A 17,429-nucleotide genomic window follows, 5' to 3' on the forward strand; every position below is an offset into this window, starting at 1 on the left:
TGATTAAGTTCCGAGCCCTCATGAATCACGCGTAGCCTGTTGGCCACGAACACACTGAATCTCGTATTTCTATTATGAATGTAATTCAAAACTATCATACTGTCTGTCCAGAAAAAGACCATGTCAAATTCGACGTCCATTTCTTGTCTTATAACTGCTGCACTGTTTACACCAACTGTCGCAGCGGTCAATTCTAACCTCGGAATAGTTTGTTTTTTCTTCGGCGAAACTCTGGATCGACTGTATAGCAAAGTACATCTATTAGATCCGTCATCCAATCTTACGTAAAGTACCACACCATATCCCTTACTGGATGCGTCAGCAAATACGTGTAGTTGACATTTGCAATGTGCATATGTTCCTAACCATCTAGGAATCACAACCTCCTTGAGAAGTTGTAGCTCACTCCACCACTTTGTGCACTCCCCTTGTAATTCCTTGGAGAATGGGTCATCCCAACCGCTGTCCTTCAAACTAAGTGATCGCTGAAAAATGTCCTTTGCTGGCAGTACCACTGGTGACATCAACCCCATCGGGTCAAATACTGAACTCATTACTGACAATAAGTGCCTTCTAGTCCATGTGTTTTGTTGCCTTGTCACACTGGGTGTACTCAGTTGAAACACATCATTCTCCAAGTCACAATTTATACCTAGCGTTCGCTCAGTAGGTATCAGTTCCTGGTTCAAATTAAGTCCCTTTAATTCTGTTGAACGTTGATCCTCAGGCACAGATTGTATAACGCCTTTGTTGCTACTTGACCACTTTGTCAGATTGAACCCACCTCGTCGACAAAGTCTTCTCAAATGTTCAACCATCTCAATAGCCATCTCTGGATTGTCGAGGCTCTTAAGGAGATCATCCACATAAAAATTATTTTTTACAGTTTCAATTACGTCCTTAGGGAAATCGTCCTTGTTATTATCAGCAGTTTTCTTTAATGCAAAGTTGGCACAAGATGGGCTACATGTTGCACCAAAGGTGTGTACCTTCATTCTATAGACTTCTGGAGTACTATCCGGATGCCAAATATATCTTAAGAAATCCCTATCCTTCACCGGAACTATCACTTGCGAGAACATGGCCTCAATATCAGCTACGAGCGCTATTTTACCTTGCCGAAATCGCAACAGCACTCCTAGCAAACTGCTAGTAAGATTTGGTCCAGGGAGAAGACAGTCGTTCAACGACACACCTTCTGCTTTGGCCGCACAGTCGAAAACTACTCGCAGTTTTTGCTTCTGAGGGTGATAAACACCATGATGCGGCACGTACCAACACTGTCTATTCTTTGTCACTTCACCTACTGGCACCTTCTCAGCAAATCCTTTCTCAACCAAACCTTCCATGTATGAGCAATATTCTTGCTTGTATTTGTCATCGTTCGTTAGTCGTTTCTGCAAAGATTTCAACCTTTTCTCTGCCAAATACCAGTTGTTTGGTAGTTTTACTTGACCTTCCTTTAACGGCAAGGCGACACAATAATGACCATCAACCATAGTGCTGCCTTTCTCAACTTTAGATATAAATTCCTTATCTTCAATGGAAAGTTGCTGTTCCTGATTAAGTCCCTTTTCTGGAAAGTCCATTTCTAAGGATCCTTGATATAACTTCTCTAATCTTGTTTCCTCATGTGTAGAGTTATTATAGGCCACAAGTTGAGTTCTGTAAGAAGCATGTTGACTGGCTCTCTTTCCCTTTATCAATCCTCACACAATCCACCCAAGCTTGGTTCTTGTTACATGCGGTGCGTCTTCAGGACCAGTCTTGATCTCGAGGGGTGTGTAAGCTCCTGGAACCTTCATACTAATCAGCAGCCCAACGTCGGCCTCAATATAGTTGATTTTCACTCCACTCAGATGGGGCCACTTATCTATTTCTTCTTGCGTGGGTATTAAATTCCGCTCAATAGGTAAGTTTTCTTTCGAGAAGGCCAAAGGAATCGTCACATCATTTTCTTTCCCAGCCAAAGCCTGTATTCTTATATTCTTCACTAACTTCGCGGGGGCCGTATGTGGCACGCCCATCGTTTTGAATGAAATTGAACCTTTGGTTCCACCTACTCCTAATTGTTGCATTAACTTATCTGAAATAAAAGAGATGTTACTGCCTGGGTCTAAAAATGCATAAGTTGTTACTTGGCGCCCGTTAAGCTTTACCAAAACTGGTACGACGGCCAGCGCGCAATCTGCATCGTCATCAACACAAGCTGATGCTAGGTCGCTACTAGCTGGTACAAATTCTTTCGACGTAGCAGCGAGCTGACTTGCTGACTGCACAGTATTACCATTACTTGTCTGTGTAGCGTTAAGCTGACCTGCTGGAGCACCACTAATTTGTTCCTTGGGTGGTGTATCATCTCTGTGAAGAATGGTGGGATGTTTCTGGTTGCATTTTTTACATGTACTTTGTCTACTGCACTTCTTGGATACGTGTCCCTTTCCTAAGCAACCATAACATCTCCTTTCCTTTGCCAAGAAGTTAAGTTTATCTTCTCTGTTTAGTTTTGCAAACAGTGAACATTTTCCTAACCAACACCCTGACAGTTTGCAATACGGGCATACATTCTTTATGGGAGAGTCCTTGTAAGATGTTTCTTCTACGCTTGCGAATGAACCGCTCATAGTATCCTTCTTCGTATATTTTGATGGGGTCTTTCCCATTACCTTATCATCTTTTATCCTACCAAATGTTGGGTTGTCCAGTATCCTTGCCTGTGTAGACACAAATTCCACTAAATCTCGAAATACAACTCGACGATTCTGCTGGATAGCATCAGTTTTGGTGCGCCATTTTTCACGCATCTTGTATGGAAGCTTCTTGACAATTATTTGAAGTTTAGTGGTAGCATTAAGTTCATCCATATAGCCCAAATCTAACATTACGTTTTGACACTCTAAAAGAAGTAATGAAAACGTTGAGATTCTACCTCCGTCTTCTGCCTTTATCTCTGGGAAACCGTTAGCTCTTTGCAGATATGATTCCGCCAATTTAAACTTATTACCATATCTTTTCACGATGGCTTGCTTAGCTTCCTTATAGCCCTTTACTGGTTCCATATGCATAAAACTCTTAACAAGCTGGTTCACCTCTCCTGCAGTAAACTGCTCCAGGTAGTAAAGTCTGTCTTGATTATCAGGCACTTTTTTCTCCACTTCATGCTCGAATGCTCGAATAAACCTATTATAATCTGTTGGCTGCCCACTAAATGGAGTCAACTCCCTCTTTGGTAAACTGGTGGTTTTTATAAACTGCATGAATGCATCATGAATCGGATCTTTTAAGTTAATAGCCGCCTTGGTCTTGGGTTGCACAGTTGCACCACGCTGACTAGATAGCTGTTCTTCCCTTACAGCATAATCTTCTTCATTGTCATCTTGTAATGGTGGCATAGAACTATGAGTGATGCTAGATTGAATATAATCTGCTACTCTTTCTTGACTATTTCCTTCAGGAAAATCCAATCTCTCGATTGCCTATAATTCTCCTCTTCCTCCTCTATTTTCTTTATTTCCTGTTCATAAACCTGTAATTTTACCTCGTTCATAGTTACTTCAGATTCAAGTTCTAATCTTTGAATATCTGCAGCCAATTCTTGTTTCTTTAATTCAACATCCCTTTTTGCCTTAGCTACTGCCAGGTCAGCTCGTGTTTGTGCGGCTGACAACCTAATGGATGCAGCAGAGCTAGAGCATACAGAAGAACCTTTGGAGAGAGGCATTGTTAAGAACAAATACAATATCAATTAAATGAGTAGCACAACAGTAATTGAAATATTTAGATGTGTACAATATTAACACTAAATTCCTAAATGCAATAAAATCCTTGTGGAAAGTAATTAAATTACAATGCATATATATAATCAATGATAAAGTCCTTGATAACAATATTTAGATACGGGTTTTTCCTTGATATCTTGGTTCCCTTGATGGTACAGTATCTTCACAGCAAGTATGCAAATTCCTCTTGGTTCCTCCAAAGCGAGCCTATTCACGCATCAAGAACCTCCATTAATAGCACAAATCTTACTTGACCTTTGGATATCCAACGTACATAAGCCTCCTGTTGCACAACAATGCACCTCCGATTTGTTTGTCTAGATTGACTCGTAGACACAGGTTTTGAAATGCCAAGGTTTTGAAATGTAACGACCTCTGGTTGCGGAGTTAGATTCAGGTAGACAACAACAAGACTACACACAATATACTGCTTATTCCTTATTTTTATTTTCTCCTTTAAGCTGTCAAACCTGTGATGCATGTAGCTTGTGGCGTTTCTAATAAGAAACAGACAAATATAAATGCCTATGTTAACATACAGCAGTACCATGTTATAACGAATCATGCAAATAACAACAATTTAAAGATGATCCCTGTCGTCTTAGTAACGTCAAAACTCTCAATGTACAGCCCTCTATCGGGTTACACAGAACAACGTATATGTGCAATAAATCACAATACTGTATTAAAACACTTAAATAATTCTCTTTAAATTACACTTGAGATGCTGATTACATAATATAAGTGCCTTCCTTACTATACAGGACAGATATGGCCTACAATTGTTATATCAACATTAACACATTGAAATTAATGAACGTCTTGATCAGCCTCGTAGCAACAATGATGTAGGCTATCTGGCCTAACCTAGCCGTTCATATCATCATAAGACATAGGCAACGAGTAGGAGAAGGCTTAGGACCTTTCCAACTACTATAAATCAAACAATAACTCAATAATATCAATCTAAAGTTAATAATAAACCGGATGCTCACCAAAACCTATGGTCTTTCTCCGCGTAACAATTTTATAATAGTATATTATCAGACGCCTATGACAGAATATGGTCTCATCCTTGCGACCATTTTATGTCTCCTCCTACAACAACCTTAGGCGCGCACATGTCTAATTCCCAAAAACAGGGATCATCTAAAAAACTTGCACATGAACGAAAAAAAATGTTGAAATGAAATGCGCCCTCTATATAAATATACATAGAGGACCTTACACTACTACTACTGCTACTAATACTACTACTGCTGCTACCACTACTACTACTGCTGCTACTACTACTACTACTACTACTACTGCTGCTGCTACTATTACTACTGCTACTGCTACTGCTACTGTTACTGCTGCTGCTGCCGCTGCCGCCGCTGCTGCCGCCGCCGCCGCTGCTGCCGCCGCCGCCGCCGCCGCCGCCACCGCTGCTACTGCTACGAAACTTCGACAGGCAACTTGAACTATATATAGGCTAATTAATTAATCATAATCCTAAAAACGATCTAAAGCTAATTTAAATGCCTTTTTGAATAAAATTAGTACAGTGGGACAGCCAGTCAACAAATCGTGTCAAATTTTGACTCGGAGAGGGCGCCCTACTTTTCTAATTTAGTTCAAAATTGCTAAATTTTAGGGTGTTGGAAAAACACAATATTTGTAAATTTAGCTGATTATCGGAAAAATATTGTTGGTAAAATAAATTCATAAATGGTTTTAATATATTGTCATGTAAAATTAAATGTATTTGAACAAAACGATAATCTGTAATTTAACGGTAAAATCAACCAATGTCTTTTTTTCGAAATTGTACCCTAGAAAATCATTAAAATAAAATATTTAGAAAAATTGAACAGTCCTGAATTTAAAATCCCTGTTAGAAAAATTAATAATCTACAGAATACAATATTAAGATACAAAATTCGGTGGTTGGGATGCAGCTCCGACTATTCAAACTAAAGGTACCACTATTTGTTCCATCGAAAACTAGCGAAACCGCCATTTTGTAAACACATCGTCATCGTGTTTATGAATTTATTTATATCGAACGATATACGCGATGTTTATTGTCCGCGTATAAGAATTCATATAAATAAATACATTCCAATACAACGTATATTATTACTTGTTTATTTATCACAGTATACATTTTAGTTGAGGAATATTTGTCATAACTATTATAATAGCTTTTATACGAGTCCGTGGCCTAGCCCTATTAGCGACCGATTGTTCCAGGGGCGGAAAGTCACTTAGCGACGTTGTGATCGGGCGCGTCGGGCCTAGCTAATATTAATAATATGACCTGAAATAAGCGGCTAACAAGAACTGTTATATACTTGCTTACAATTGTTTTGTTTTTGATGAACAAACAAGCAATTAGGTTGAATAACAAATTATTTATTCATTTTTTTTGGGTAAAAACATGTACAAACTAGTAGTACTGTATAATATAAATTATAATAATAGTAATATTAAACTAATACAGTACGTATTAATAAAATATAAAATAGGCCTAACATACAATAAATATTCAATTTTTAAGGTCTACCACATGACAATAACATAATTTACAGAGTATGGTGTAGTAGGTTTGCATTCAAAATAAATATTTGTATTGTAATTCATCTAAATCCTCTGCAACATACATATATATTTGTAATTCAACATTTTGTTTTAAATAATTAAATTATAGTTTGGGTATGACAATGTCGGTAGGTACCGGTGTCATCTTTTTATCCACTTCACTCTCAGTTTGAAGTCACAAAGACAAAGAACTCTGCATCATCAACGATTCCTGAAAGTGTCAGAAAAAATAATAAATATTATTTAAAATAAATGTTAATGTCTGGTTGTATATATAATTATAATATTATATGATGACATAAAAGTAAGGCAAATGGAAGCTGTATTTTATTAATTAAATTACAGTATTTACTATTATTATTTATATAATCTAGGAGGCCTACTAGTACTAGTAGCCTGCTAGGCATCTATTGAGCCTAATAAATCAAATTAATAATAAATGAAAAATAAAATAATAATATTAATACTGATTGAAAACAACTATTTTTTTTTGCGGGGATAAGATCACCAAGCTAGGCCGGCCAGGACCAATGATACTCGTAATCTGTACAACTTAACGACTAACGGATCAGCATCAACACAGTACAACACACGTCTCGCTATCACCTATACCATGGAGGTACCTCCATGCCTATACTGACACACGTGTCTCGCGTTGCCGAAACCACAGCTAGAAAATGTACCTACCTTTCGAGGCCTGAGAATACACCAACAAATTTTGAACAGGATAGAAATATATCATACTCGACAATTGACAATTGATTATAATTTTTTTAATTTGTTGGGATGCACCTCCGACTATTCAGAAAATGGACAACAAAACAGTAGTCAAATCGTACCACATTTATAAATTTCACGAGTCCCGACTTCAGTCGCCGAATGTATTGTATTAGCTTCGGTTTCTTTGAAGGAAACCGATTGGTTATTCAATAATACTTATTAGGAAATGCTTTTACCATAATAGGTAATGTTGGGCGGGTCTTAAATATTCATGAGAGCTTAAAATAAAACAGCACTTATTTGCTAGGCGACGAAAAATCGTGGTTTCAGTTTTCAACGATAGGTGGCGCTTCAAAATCGTCAATGCGGAAGTAAGTCGATTTTACACGATTTAACGGTCAAAACGCGAAGTGGCTTTCCCACTGAGTACATATATATCTCCAAATCGTACATAAAAATCTGCTGCTGCATATAGTGGTGTTTACATGCAAAAAACAGAAGCAAGACAACATGTGGCGCTATTGTATTTCACAGTAATTTGTACACTAGATTTTTTTTTCATCAGCGAAAGATTTTTTTTTTCGTACACAAAAATGTTTGAAAAATACTATTAAACGATCGTTTAATTGTGCGTGCACCCATGTGACCCACAATCGTCCAATCAAATGACAGCAATTATTATATATATTAACCATACAAACAAAATTATATATATACTTCAGTATGTATAATGAAAGAATATACCGTAATGTTTTTCTTGTAGGGTGCAATCTCAAACCAGCAAAACGATGATGAATGATACCACCATGGTGAAGGTGGTTAATAGTGAATATGAAACCCATCTGCCAATGTCTGGCATTGCAAATGTTACAGTGGCCACTGTGCCTGACAGATCCATGCCTGCAAGGCCCACTGTTCATCCCGTGCCTATTGTGCCTGTAAGGCCTACTGTAAATGAGCATACATATTCAACAATTGAGCCAGAATACATTGAAATTATTAAGTAATAATGTTGGCCATTATCTATGAATACATCCGGCTACTTATATACTGTATTAATATTCAGTTAAATTTGGTTTGTTTGTTTGTTTAAAACATTAAGACCGGTATTCATGAAAGGGGACTATCTTTAGTCCTGGACTATCCTACTTTCTTAAACCTACCCCTTGGGTGGACTATCCGGTTTTAGTCCAGGTTTAGTCCAGGTTTATTCCAGGACTAAAGTTAGTCTCCTTTCATGAATACCATTTCAAAATAGTCCAGGACTAAATCCAGAGATAATCCAGGACTAAAGTTAGTCCCCTTTCATGAATACGGGCCTAAAACTTTGAATGGTTTAAAAAAAACACAAATTAAGTGAGTAGGAATTGTTTCATTAACGGATGCCTAAAACGTGCCATTAGTTACTGTATATAGGAACTTCAGGTTTATAGACTTCCAGATTATAGACCTTGGTTTGAATTAAATTAGATCACTAGCCAACCTCCATAATAAAATCACATATCATATGGGAGATTCATGAGAAACTGCAACATAGCCAATAAAATAATTGTTTTTAATATTATTAAAAGCAATAATTCTGTATTGGGACCAAAACTACCTAAATATTTCTATGGTCATTTTCTTGATCAGTGGTCATGATATGTCTTTTGGCACTTCATTAGAGTGATATCAATATGAGTGTATTTTGATATTAAGCAAAAACAACATTCGCTAGTTATTAAAAATATAAGTGTGCTCCACGCAAAAATGTTTGTACCAGCTATAGGGTGTTATAAGGTGTTTTTTAACATTTTGTGTATTTCTGTTGTATTAGAGCAAATATAAAGATATGTTTTGCGAGTAATTTGAGACTAAAATTATAACTTTCTGACTAGTGGTTGCTGAGATATTGATGTGGTTTTTTTTTTACCAATGGTAAAAAATTAAGTTTCATGGTCATTTTTAGCAAAAGTTGTCCATTAAAGCGAATAGAAATAATTCTGAGTATTTTGACACAAACTATGACCATATCCGCCCAACAATTTCTGAGAAATGAAAAGTGTGCTCCAAGCCAAAAATATTTGTGCCGGCTATATGTCAAAGGTCAAAATTAAGGGTTTATTGACAGTTTTATGATTTTTATTACATTAGAACAAATATAAACATATACTTTGCGAGTAATTTGAGACCACAATTATCACTTTCTGACCACTGGTTGCTGAGATATTCATATTGTTAAGTTTAGGGGTAGCGTATCTAATCAGTTAACTTGTAATACAGGTGCACCACAGGGATGCGTTCTCTCACCCTTTCTTTTTTTATTATATTCGGATTTTTATATTGATATTGATCCAAGTAAATCATTTAATGTTAAGTTTGCAGATGAAACTTGCCTAGTTGGTTTAATTTCAAATAATAATACATCCCTGTTTAATGAATATGTTGAACATTTTGTAGTCTGGTGTAAACAAAATTTTCTTGAACTAAATGCCAAAAAAACTAAAGAGGTTATTGTCGATTTTAGAAGTAAAAATAAAACTAATCATGTAAATATTGAAATCGATAATGAAATTGTTGAAATAGTAGAAAGTCATAAGTACTTGGGATTAATAATTGATAATAAACTAAATTGGGAGAGCAACACTAAAGAACTCCGTACCAAGGCTAATAAGAGAATGTACTTTATATTCAAAATGAAACGGTTTAATGTTAGTTCTCATCTCATTCATATGTTTTATTCCTCTGTTGTTCAATCAATCATTTCTTATTGTATTATTGTTTGGTTTTCTCATATCAATGTAAACAGTAAAAGTCAAATTCAGAGATTAGTAAACAAGGCCAGCAGAGTTATCGGTGTAGAAGTGAAACCGTTAGATGAAATGCTTAATACATTCATACTTCAGAAATTTGACACAATTATGCAAGACCCATCACATCCATTACATTCAGACATCATTATAAGTAGATCAGGAAGGGTTAGACTGACACAGAAAAAATATCCACAAACCGTTTCAGATTTTCACCAATGTACATAGCATGCAATTTATTTAACAAAAACTTTTCAAGATAGTCACTTGTATCATTTTTATTTATTTATATAGTTATCACATCGTATTATTTATTCTACTCAGGTACAAAAAATATCTCGAAATTGTTAACAATTTTGACAATAAAGTTATCTTGTATCTTGGCCAATTATTGACCAGTGGTCAAAAAGGGGTTTCTGTCCACTTTTGGCAAAAGTTGCCCATTAGAGTGAACAGAAATATGAGTCTTCTGAGTAGTTTGGTACAAAAAATATTCCAATACACCCAGTAGTTACCAAGTTACGCAAAGTCTTAACTTTGACCATATTGACCTTTTGGCCCCTGTACTGACCAAGCATCCCAATTTGTTTTCGCCCAACAGCCAAAAAATGATTTGTATTTCATTTTTTTTTTTCATGTATTCCACATTTATTTAGTCATCAATTACAGTACATCATAATTACAGTACAACTGAAAACAGGGATCCTGCATAAAAAAGCTGTAGGAAGTATAGAACAAAGGTATTGTTAATCAGCATATAGTGATAAAAAGTATTTGTTGACCTTTTTTTTATACATTTATTTTGTTTCTTTAAAATAACCGGTTTATTACCACCATTACAAGTGAATTCTTTCAACAATTTTGGTTCATATAATGTGTATAAACTGTTGACTGCAAGTTAGTCTTGTGAAGGGAATTTCGAATTCAGTTTCTGTTCTGAGGTTATGAGTAGGCCTAATACTGTCACAGTAATTAAAATATTTAAAATGTGATGTGGTAACGTTTGCCATAAATCCTTTGACGTTTATTTTTAGTCTCTTAAACAGTGTCTCAGGCTTGTCTGGATTTAGAGAAGGTAATGTATTTTACAGCTCTCTTTTGGAGTTAGTTAGTATTACTTTTAACGTGCTCTTGTATGTATTTCCCCATAATTATTAAGTTACCATACTGAAGGTGAGGTAATACTAAGGTGTTATAAAGACTAATACGGACTTTGTGAGGAAAGAATTCTCTTACTTTTAAAAGTATACCAGTTGCCCTAGACATTTTTTTTCCTAATAAGCTGTATGTTATGTTTCCAGTTAAGATTTTCGTTTAAAATTACATTTTCTTTTCTGTAATAACACATCATTCATTTTTATTTTAAACTCGTTTTTATCAAAGTACTTTTGGTTAGTTCTAAACACAACGTAATTAGTTTTGCTGACATTCAGTAACAGCTTATTTGCTTTAAGCCATACGTTTATTTTTTCTAGTTCAATATTCATAGTATGGTTTAACACTGTAGGGTCATCTCCCCTTGTTATACAAGTTGTGTCGTCAGCAAAACTAATTATATGTCTATTTTACTACTTGCTCGACTTATATCATTGATGTAAATCAAAAACAAAACGTGGTCCTAAAACAGAACCCTGTGGCACCCCTATATTGGTGTCTTTTAAACATGATGATCTACCATTGGCAGGAACATATTGTTTGCGGCCACTTAAGTAGTTTCTAAACCACATTAAAACGATGCCTCTTATACCATAATGAGCCAATTTGCTCAACAGAATACTGTGATCGATAATGTCAAACGCTTTTGACAAATTCATAAAGGTAGTAAGTGCATATACCCTTTTTTCAAATGCATTTAATATTCTATGGACCAAGTCGATCATAGCATGAGAAGTTGAGTGTTTGTTTCTAAATCCATATTGATTGTTGCTTAACACTTTAAATTTTGTAAGATAATTGTATAATTGATTATTGATTATCTTTCAAAAACTTTCGAAAAAATTGGCAACAGCGATATGGGACGATAGTTTGAGGCCAAATGGCGGTCCCCTTTTTTATGTATAGGAACTACTTTGGAAATTTTCAACTTCCCTGGTGTCAGTCCAGTACGCTCACGTACCATCTAGGTCGTATCCACAGATGGTTCTCGAATACACAGTAATTTCAGCGTAAAAAACTGGCGATTTCAAATGTACGTACCGCGGACTATAAAAACATTGTCGTTTTCAGAAACGAATAAATAGACACGATGATTAATGTAGTCAACTAAAATTTGCACACTGGGAATTAGGCCTACTTCCGAAGGAGAAGCTTGTCTTAAAATGAGTCCAAAAAAATAAAACTGTCCCTGTTATAGTCGATTGAAATAGTAAAGTACATGTAACGATACACCACTACGACGTTTATATTTTTTACAATTACTAATTAATACAATAAACAGTAAGAACATTTCGATTGAAATGGTGACCAAAAATGGTTATCACGTACAGTATTTACAATATTGTCAAAGTATTGCAATATCTCAGTTTTAGGTTTATTCTCAAAGGGCCCATAAATTTACCTACTTGTGTTAAACCAATTTACCTACAAACTGAGAGTCTGAGAGATTGGAATGTTCCTTTCATCGCAAATCAATACATTTGTAAAAACGTACATTAAATCTATCAAAATAGTATTTTTTTTTTAAAAATCGGCATGTCTTCAACATTATGATACTGTACTCGAGCTGTTCAACCGGTTTTCAGCTATTAAAAACAATTATCGTAGGAGGAGATAGGAAAATTCGAAGCATCCTCGGATTATTGTGTGCAGGTATTTTTTAAGAGGACATCCATTAGACAGTGTATACTACGGTCGGAAAACACCCCTATTTGGGGCAAATCGTTCAACCTAAATTCATTTTAATTGTCAATAACTAATTATCTAACTCAATTTAATTAGTAAACAGGGTTACATCTGGTGGTTTAAATCAGTACTGAGATTCTAACCAACTTAATATACCATCCAGTAAACATTCTAGAAATAACGCGCGATTTACCGAATTTTGCCAATACGTAAATTTATATTATAGATATATCAGCGGCTTTAAAATATTGTATTTTACTTCCTTTACAACTTTTGCTGAAATGTCATCAAATCCGGGGACTTTGTTTGAATCGAGAGATTCAATAACTTTTAGTACTGATATAAGGTAGCAAAAAAAGCATTGTTAACATAGTTTGCTAGAGGGTGCAGGTAAACCCTTTCTGGCTCCCCAACTATTTAGTTTAAATGGCTATGAATCATATTTTACATCGAGGGAAGACAAATCTGGGGGTGGGGTTGAATTGTTTAACAAGCTCAATTAAACACAATAATACAAAATTTATCATTTAGAAAGAAAATTTGCTGCGAATGTGTTTCTGTTGAAATTTTTAAGGATACAACTAAAAGAAAAATAATCTTCAGTTTTATTTACTTAACGATTTATTTAACGATACAATTTCGAACATTTTTCATGAAAAGAGAGATAAACAATTATTCATATGTGGTGATTATAATATTGATCTTTTGAAAAATTAAAGTAACAAGTACACAAGTCTTTTTGTAGATAATAATAATTATATTATTTAGTAATAGCACCTTCCCTCTTATAACAAAACCAACAAGGGTAACTGAGACTAGTGCTTCGCTTATTGATAACATATTTACGTCAGAGATTGAAATCTCCATGAAAAGTGGTATTTTGATAAATTATATAAGTGATCATCTACCTGTTTTTTCTCTTGTTTACTATAATGTGGAAACTATACAAGAACCCGATTTTATTTTCAAAAGAGTATAATTAATGATGAGAATATAAATAATTTTAGATCTGACCTAAGAAATACAAATTGGGAGATATTGGAAAATGTAAATGACCCGGATTTGGCATATAATCAATTCATAAATGTTTTTACTAATTTGTAAAATAAAAATTTGCCATTGAAAAAATGAATATATCTAAAAAAGCGAAAATAAACCATGGTTTCTACGGGACTTAAAAATGCGTGTAAAAAAAGAACAAATTTTATAAACGGTTTTTCAGATACCAAAGTTTAGCTTCAGCAAATAAATACAAAACATATAAAAACAAACTAACTAGCATTCTTACAATTGCAGAAAAAAACATACTACAGTAACATTTTGAAAGAGAAAGAAAAGAACATCAAGGGCACTAGGGAGATATTAAATGATTTAGCAAAATAAAAATTTGCCATTGAAAAAATGAATATATCTAAAAAAGCGAAAATAAACCATGGTTTCTACGGGACTTAAAAATGCGTGTAAAAAAAAAAACAAATTTTATAAACGGTTTCTCAGATACCAAAGTTTAGCTTCAGCAAATAAATACAAAACATATAAAAACAAACTAACTAGCATTCTTACAATTGCAGAAAAAAACATACTACAGTAACATTTTGAAAGAGAAAGAAAAGAACATCAAGGGCACTAGGGAGATATTAAATGATTTAGCAAAATAAAAATTTGCCATTGAAAAAATGAATATATCTAAAAAAGCGAAAATAAACCATGGTTTCTACGGGACTTAAAAATGCGTGTAAAAAAAAAACAAATTTTATAAACGGTTTCTCAGATACCAAAGTTTAGCTTCAGCAAATAAATACAAAACATATAAAAACAAACTAACTAGCATTCTTACAATTGCAGAAACAAACATACTACAGTAACATTTTGAAAGAGAAAGAAAAGAACATCAAGGGCACTAGGGAGATATTAAATGATTTAGCAAATCGAAAGAACACCACAAATAATTTACCAAGAGAATTTAAACAGGGAAATGAAATTCTGTCTCATCCCAATATTATTGCAAATGGTTTTGATAATTTTTCTTTCATATGTTGGACCTAATTAATTTTGCTAAGTAAATTCCACATATTGATGATACAAGCTTTGGATCATAATATGAATGAAAGTATACAACAATCATTATTTTTAGACAATGTTTCATGTGAGGAAGTTTTAAGAGAAATTCTAAATTTTAAAAGTAAATATTCTTATGGACTTGGTAATATCGATATGAATATGGTAAAAAGAGTAATATTTGAAATTGTAACGCGTATATGTAACCTGTCATTAGAATGTATAACATTTCCAAATATTATGCACAAAAGTGCAAAAGTAATACCTGTTTATAAATCTGGTAATAAACAAGATTTTAACAATTATAGGCCAATCTCTTTACTTTCCCAATTTTCAAAAATATTAGAAAAGATGTTTAACAATAGATTAATGACATTTATAAACACAATTAACACAATTTATTATATAATGGACAATTTGGTTTTCGCCCAAATTATTCTACGACCCATACCTTATTTAAACTTAATGAAGACATTACATCTGCAATAGACAATGCTAATTACTCGGTTGGCTTTTGACACCATTGACCATGACATCTTACTAAAAAAATAGAATATTACGGAATTCGAGGTGTGGCATCAAAGTGGTTAAAAAATTATTTATCAAATCGGATCCAAATAGTATCAGTTCATAATGAAATGTCTGATCCTTTACAAATCATATTATGGTGTTGTTGAACCCACAAATGTGAAAACGCTCACAAATGTGAAAACGTATTACCCACAAATTTGAAAACGACCACAAATGTGAAAACGCATCACTCACAAATGTGAAAACGCATCACCTACAAATGTAATAAACAGCGCCCACAAATGTGAAAACAAACATCGCCTACAAATGTAATAACGCCCACAAATGTTTAAAAAAAGAGAGACTTTTTCGCCCACAAATTTAAAAAAAAAAACAAATTTAGTGCTAGACTCCAACAATTTTGATCGACTTAATACATTAATTGTTGCTTGTAGGTCCTGTCCAGTATACATTGTAGCCCTCATGTGAGATTGCACCGGTACCAATCCGTCTCACTTCCTGCATACACGTCACACGATGTCAAGGTTTGCTGCTTTAATTTGAATGAGGATTTTATGTAGTAAGAAGTCATATGAGCAGGTATTAACTTTAATCTGGCCTGCTCGCAGCTTCTTGTACTTTCTTGTTTATGTTAGAAAGGTCTATATCCTTATTACTCTTTGTGTGAAATTTTGACTTGCGTCCACCACGGATACCTCTATAATGGAAAATGTCCAAGTCTTTCAAAACACTTCCAACAGCAGTAGTAATTTTTCCAGCATATTGTCTCAGGTTAAGTAGCTGTGATTAGCTATAGTTACAGGTCATACATAGTTTACTCGCAGTAATGGTAGATTATAATATCACATATACACCGACTCTAGGCCCTGTAAACAAATCTTCTATACTATGCTGTATTAAAGTTCTAAGGGAACAATAGGCTTTACTTCACTGAACACTGCTAAGAATAACTAGATTAAACCTTCTTTATCCAGGTGCAAGTACAATTATGTTATTGAAAAGGTATCGGAGACAACTATATAGACCAATTCATTCTCATCATTCTGTATGACACTGTTGTCATCGACAAATTATACATATACACGTCTGTTCCCAGTGTACATAATAAAAAAATATATATTTCTGAAAATTTATTATCAATACCACTAGAAACTTAGATTTTTTTTACTTTATAAGTACAAAGTGCATTGACAATAAAAGCATCAGAAGCGTATTTTAAAATGCACCAGCTAAGATCGTACTCGGAGTGGCTCAGAGAAAGACCAAAATACCATAATCTACAATTTACCAAGCATTTTGATATTAATTGTGCTGTATTTTTATCTGCTGTATACATGTTACCATATTAAACCAACAAAACCAAAAAATAAATGTTCCCCTAAAAACCCTCCTGAACAATAAATTCCTGAGTGACTCCAAGATCACCAATGGTTTGGAACTTAGGCTTATTGAAGTAGTAATTTTAAAACTTAATACTTTTCAATAAAAACAAACTAAAATTTCAAAAGATCACTAAATATTTGTTTTTAATAATCTATTTATTCTTCAATTACAGTTTAAGTTAAAAAAATCAAGCTAAGATACATAATTCGATAGAAATACAGATCTTTACTGTTTATCAACATAGTTGCACCAAAGATAGTGTAGTAGGAAGATGTTACACTTCCTATTCGTTCAATGCAAATAAAAGCGAGACAACATGGAGCTAAATTTAAAGGGCGCCTCGCACGTCGAGTAGGGATACGGAAGGTTATTGTATAGGAAATAGGCTATATAACAGAAGAATAATATGACTGTAAAATTAAGATTTAATACGAATTAACATATAAAATGTACTGTTATCTTTATAGAAAGTGCAAATGAATCATATTTTTATGTTTTGGAATACAAATTTGTCTTTCAATTACCTGGAATTGTTCAGGTACCTGGAATATCTACCATATTTTATTTCTTTTATTTTAATGTTTTTATTTGCAAATCAACTTAACTTTAAAAAAATTATTATTTACATTTAATTGTTTATCATTGGACAGAGATAGAGAATTTAATACCTAGCTTTAGAAACACTTTTTAATCAGAGTGAATAAATATATTAGGAGCCCTAGTGGTAATAATAATAGGCCTACAA

General features: G+C 34.0%; 1 protein-coding gene across 4 annotated transcripts in view; it reads left to right on the plus strand.

Annotated features, from left to right (window-relative positions):
* The window catches only part of LOC140059096 (uncharacterized), a 40,724-nt gene extending 32,578 nt beyond the window's left edge, over window positions 1-8,146 (plus strand). For 3 of the 4 annotated variants that reach the window (XM_072104937.1, XM_072104935.1, XM_072104936.1), the window contains one exon: window positions 7,846-8,146. In XM_072104937.1, the coding sequence (XP_071961038.1) occupies window positions 7,846-8,089 (244 nt within the window). In that variant the 3' untranslated portion in view covers window positions 8,090-8,146. The remainder of the gene's footprint in view (window positions 1-7,845) is intronic. The other variant, XM_072104938.1, reaches the window with a different exon arrangement.
* Window positions 8,147-17,429: the final 9,283 nt, after the last annotated feature.

This window comes from Antedon mediterranea, chromosome 9, assembly GCF_964355755.1.
Source record: "Antedon mediterranea chromosome 9, ecAntMedi1.1, whole genome shotgun sequence".
In the NCBI taxonomy this organism is placed as follows: domain Eukaryota; kingdom Metazoa; phylum Echinodermata; class Crinoidea; order Comatulida; family Antedonidae; genus Antedon; species Antedon mediterranea.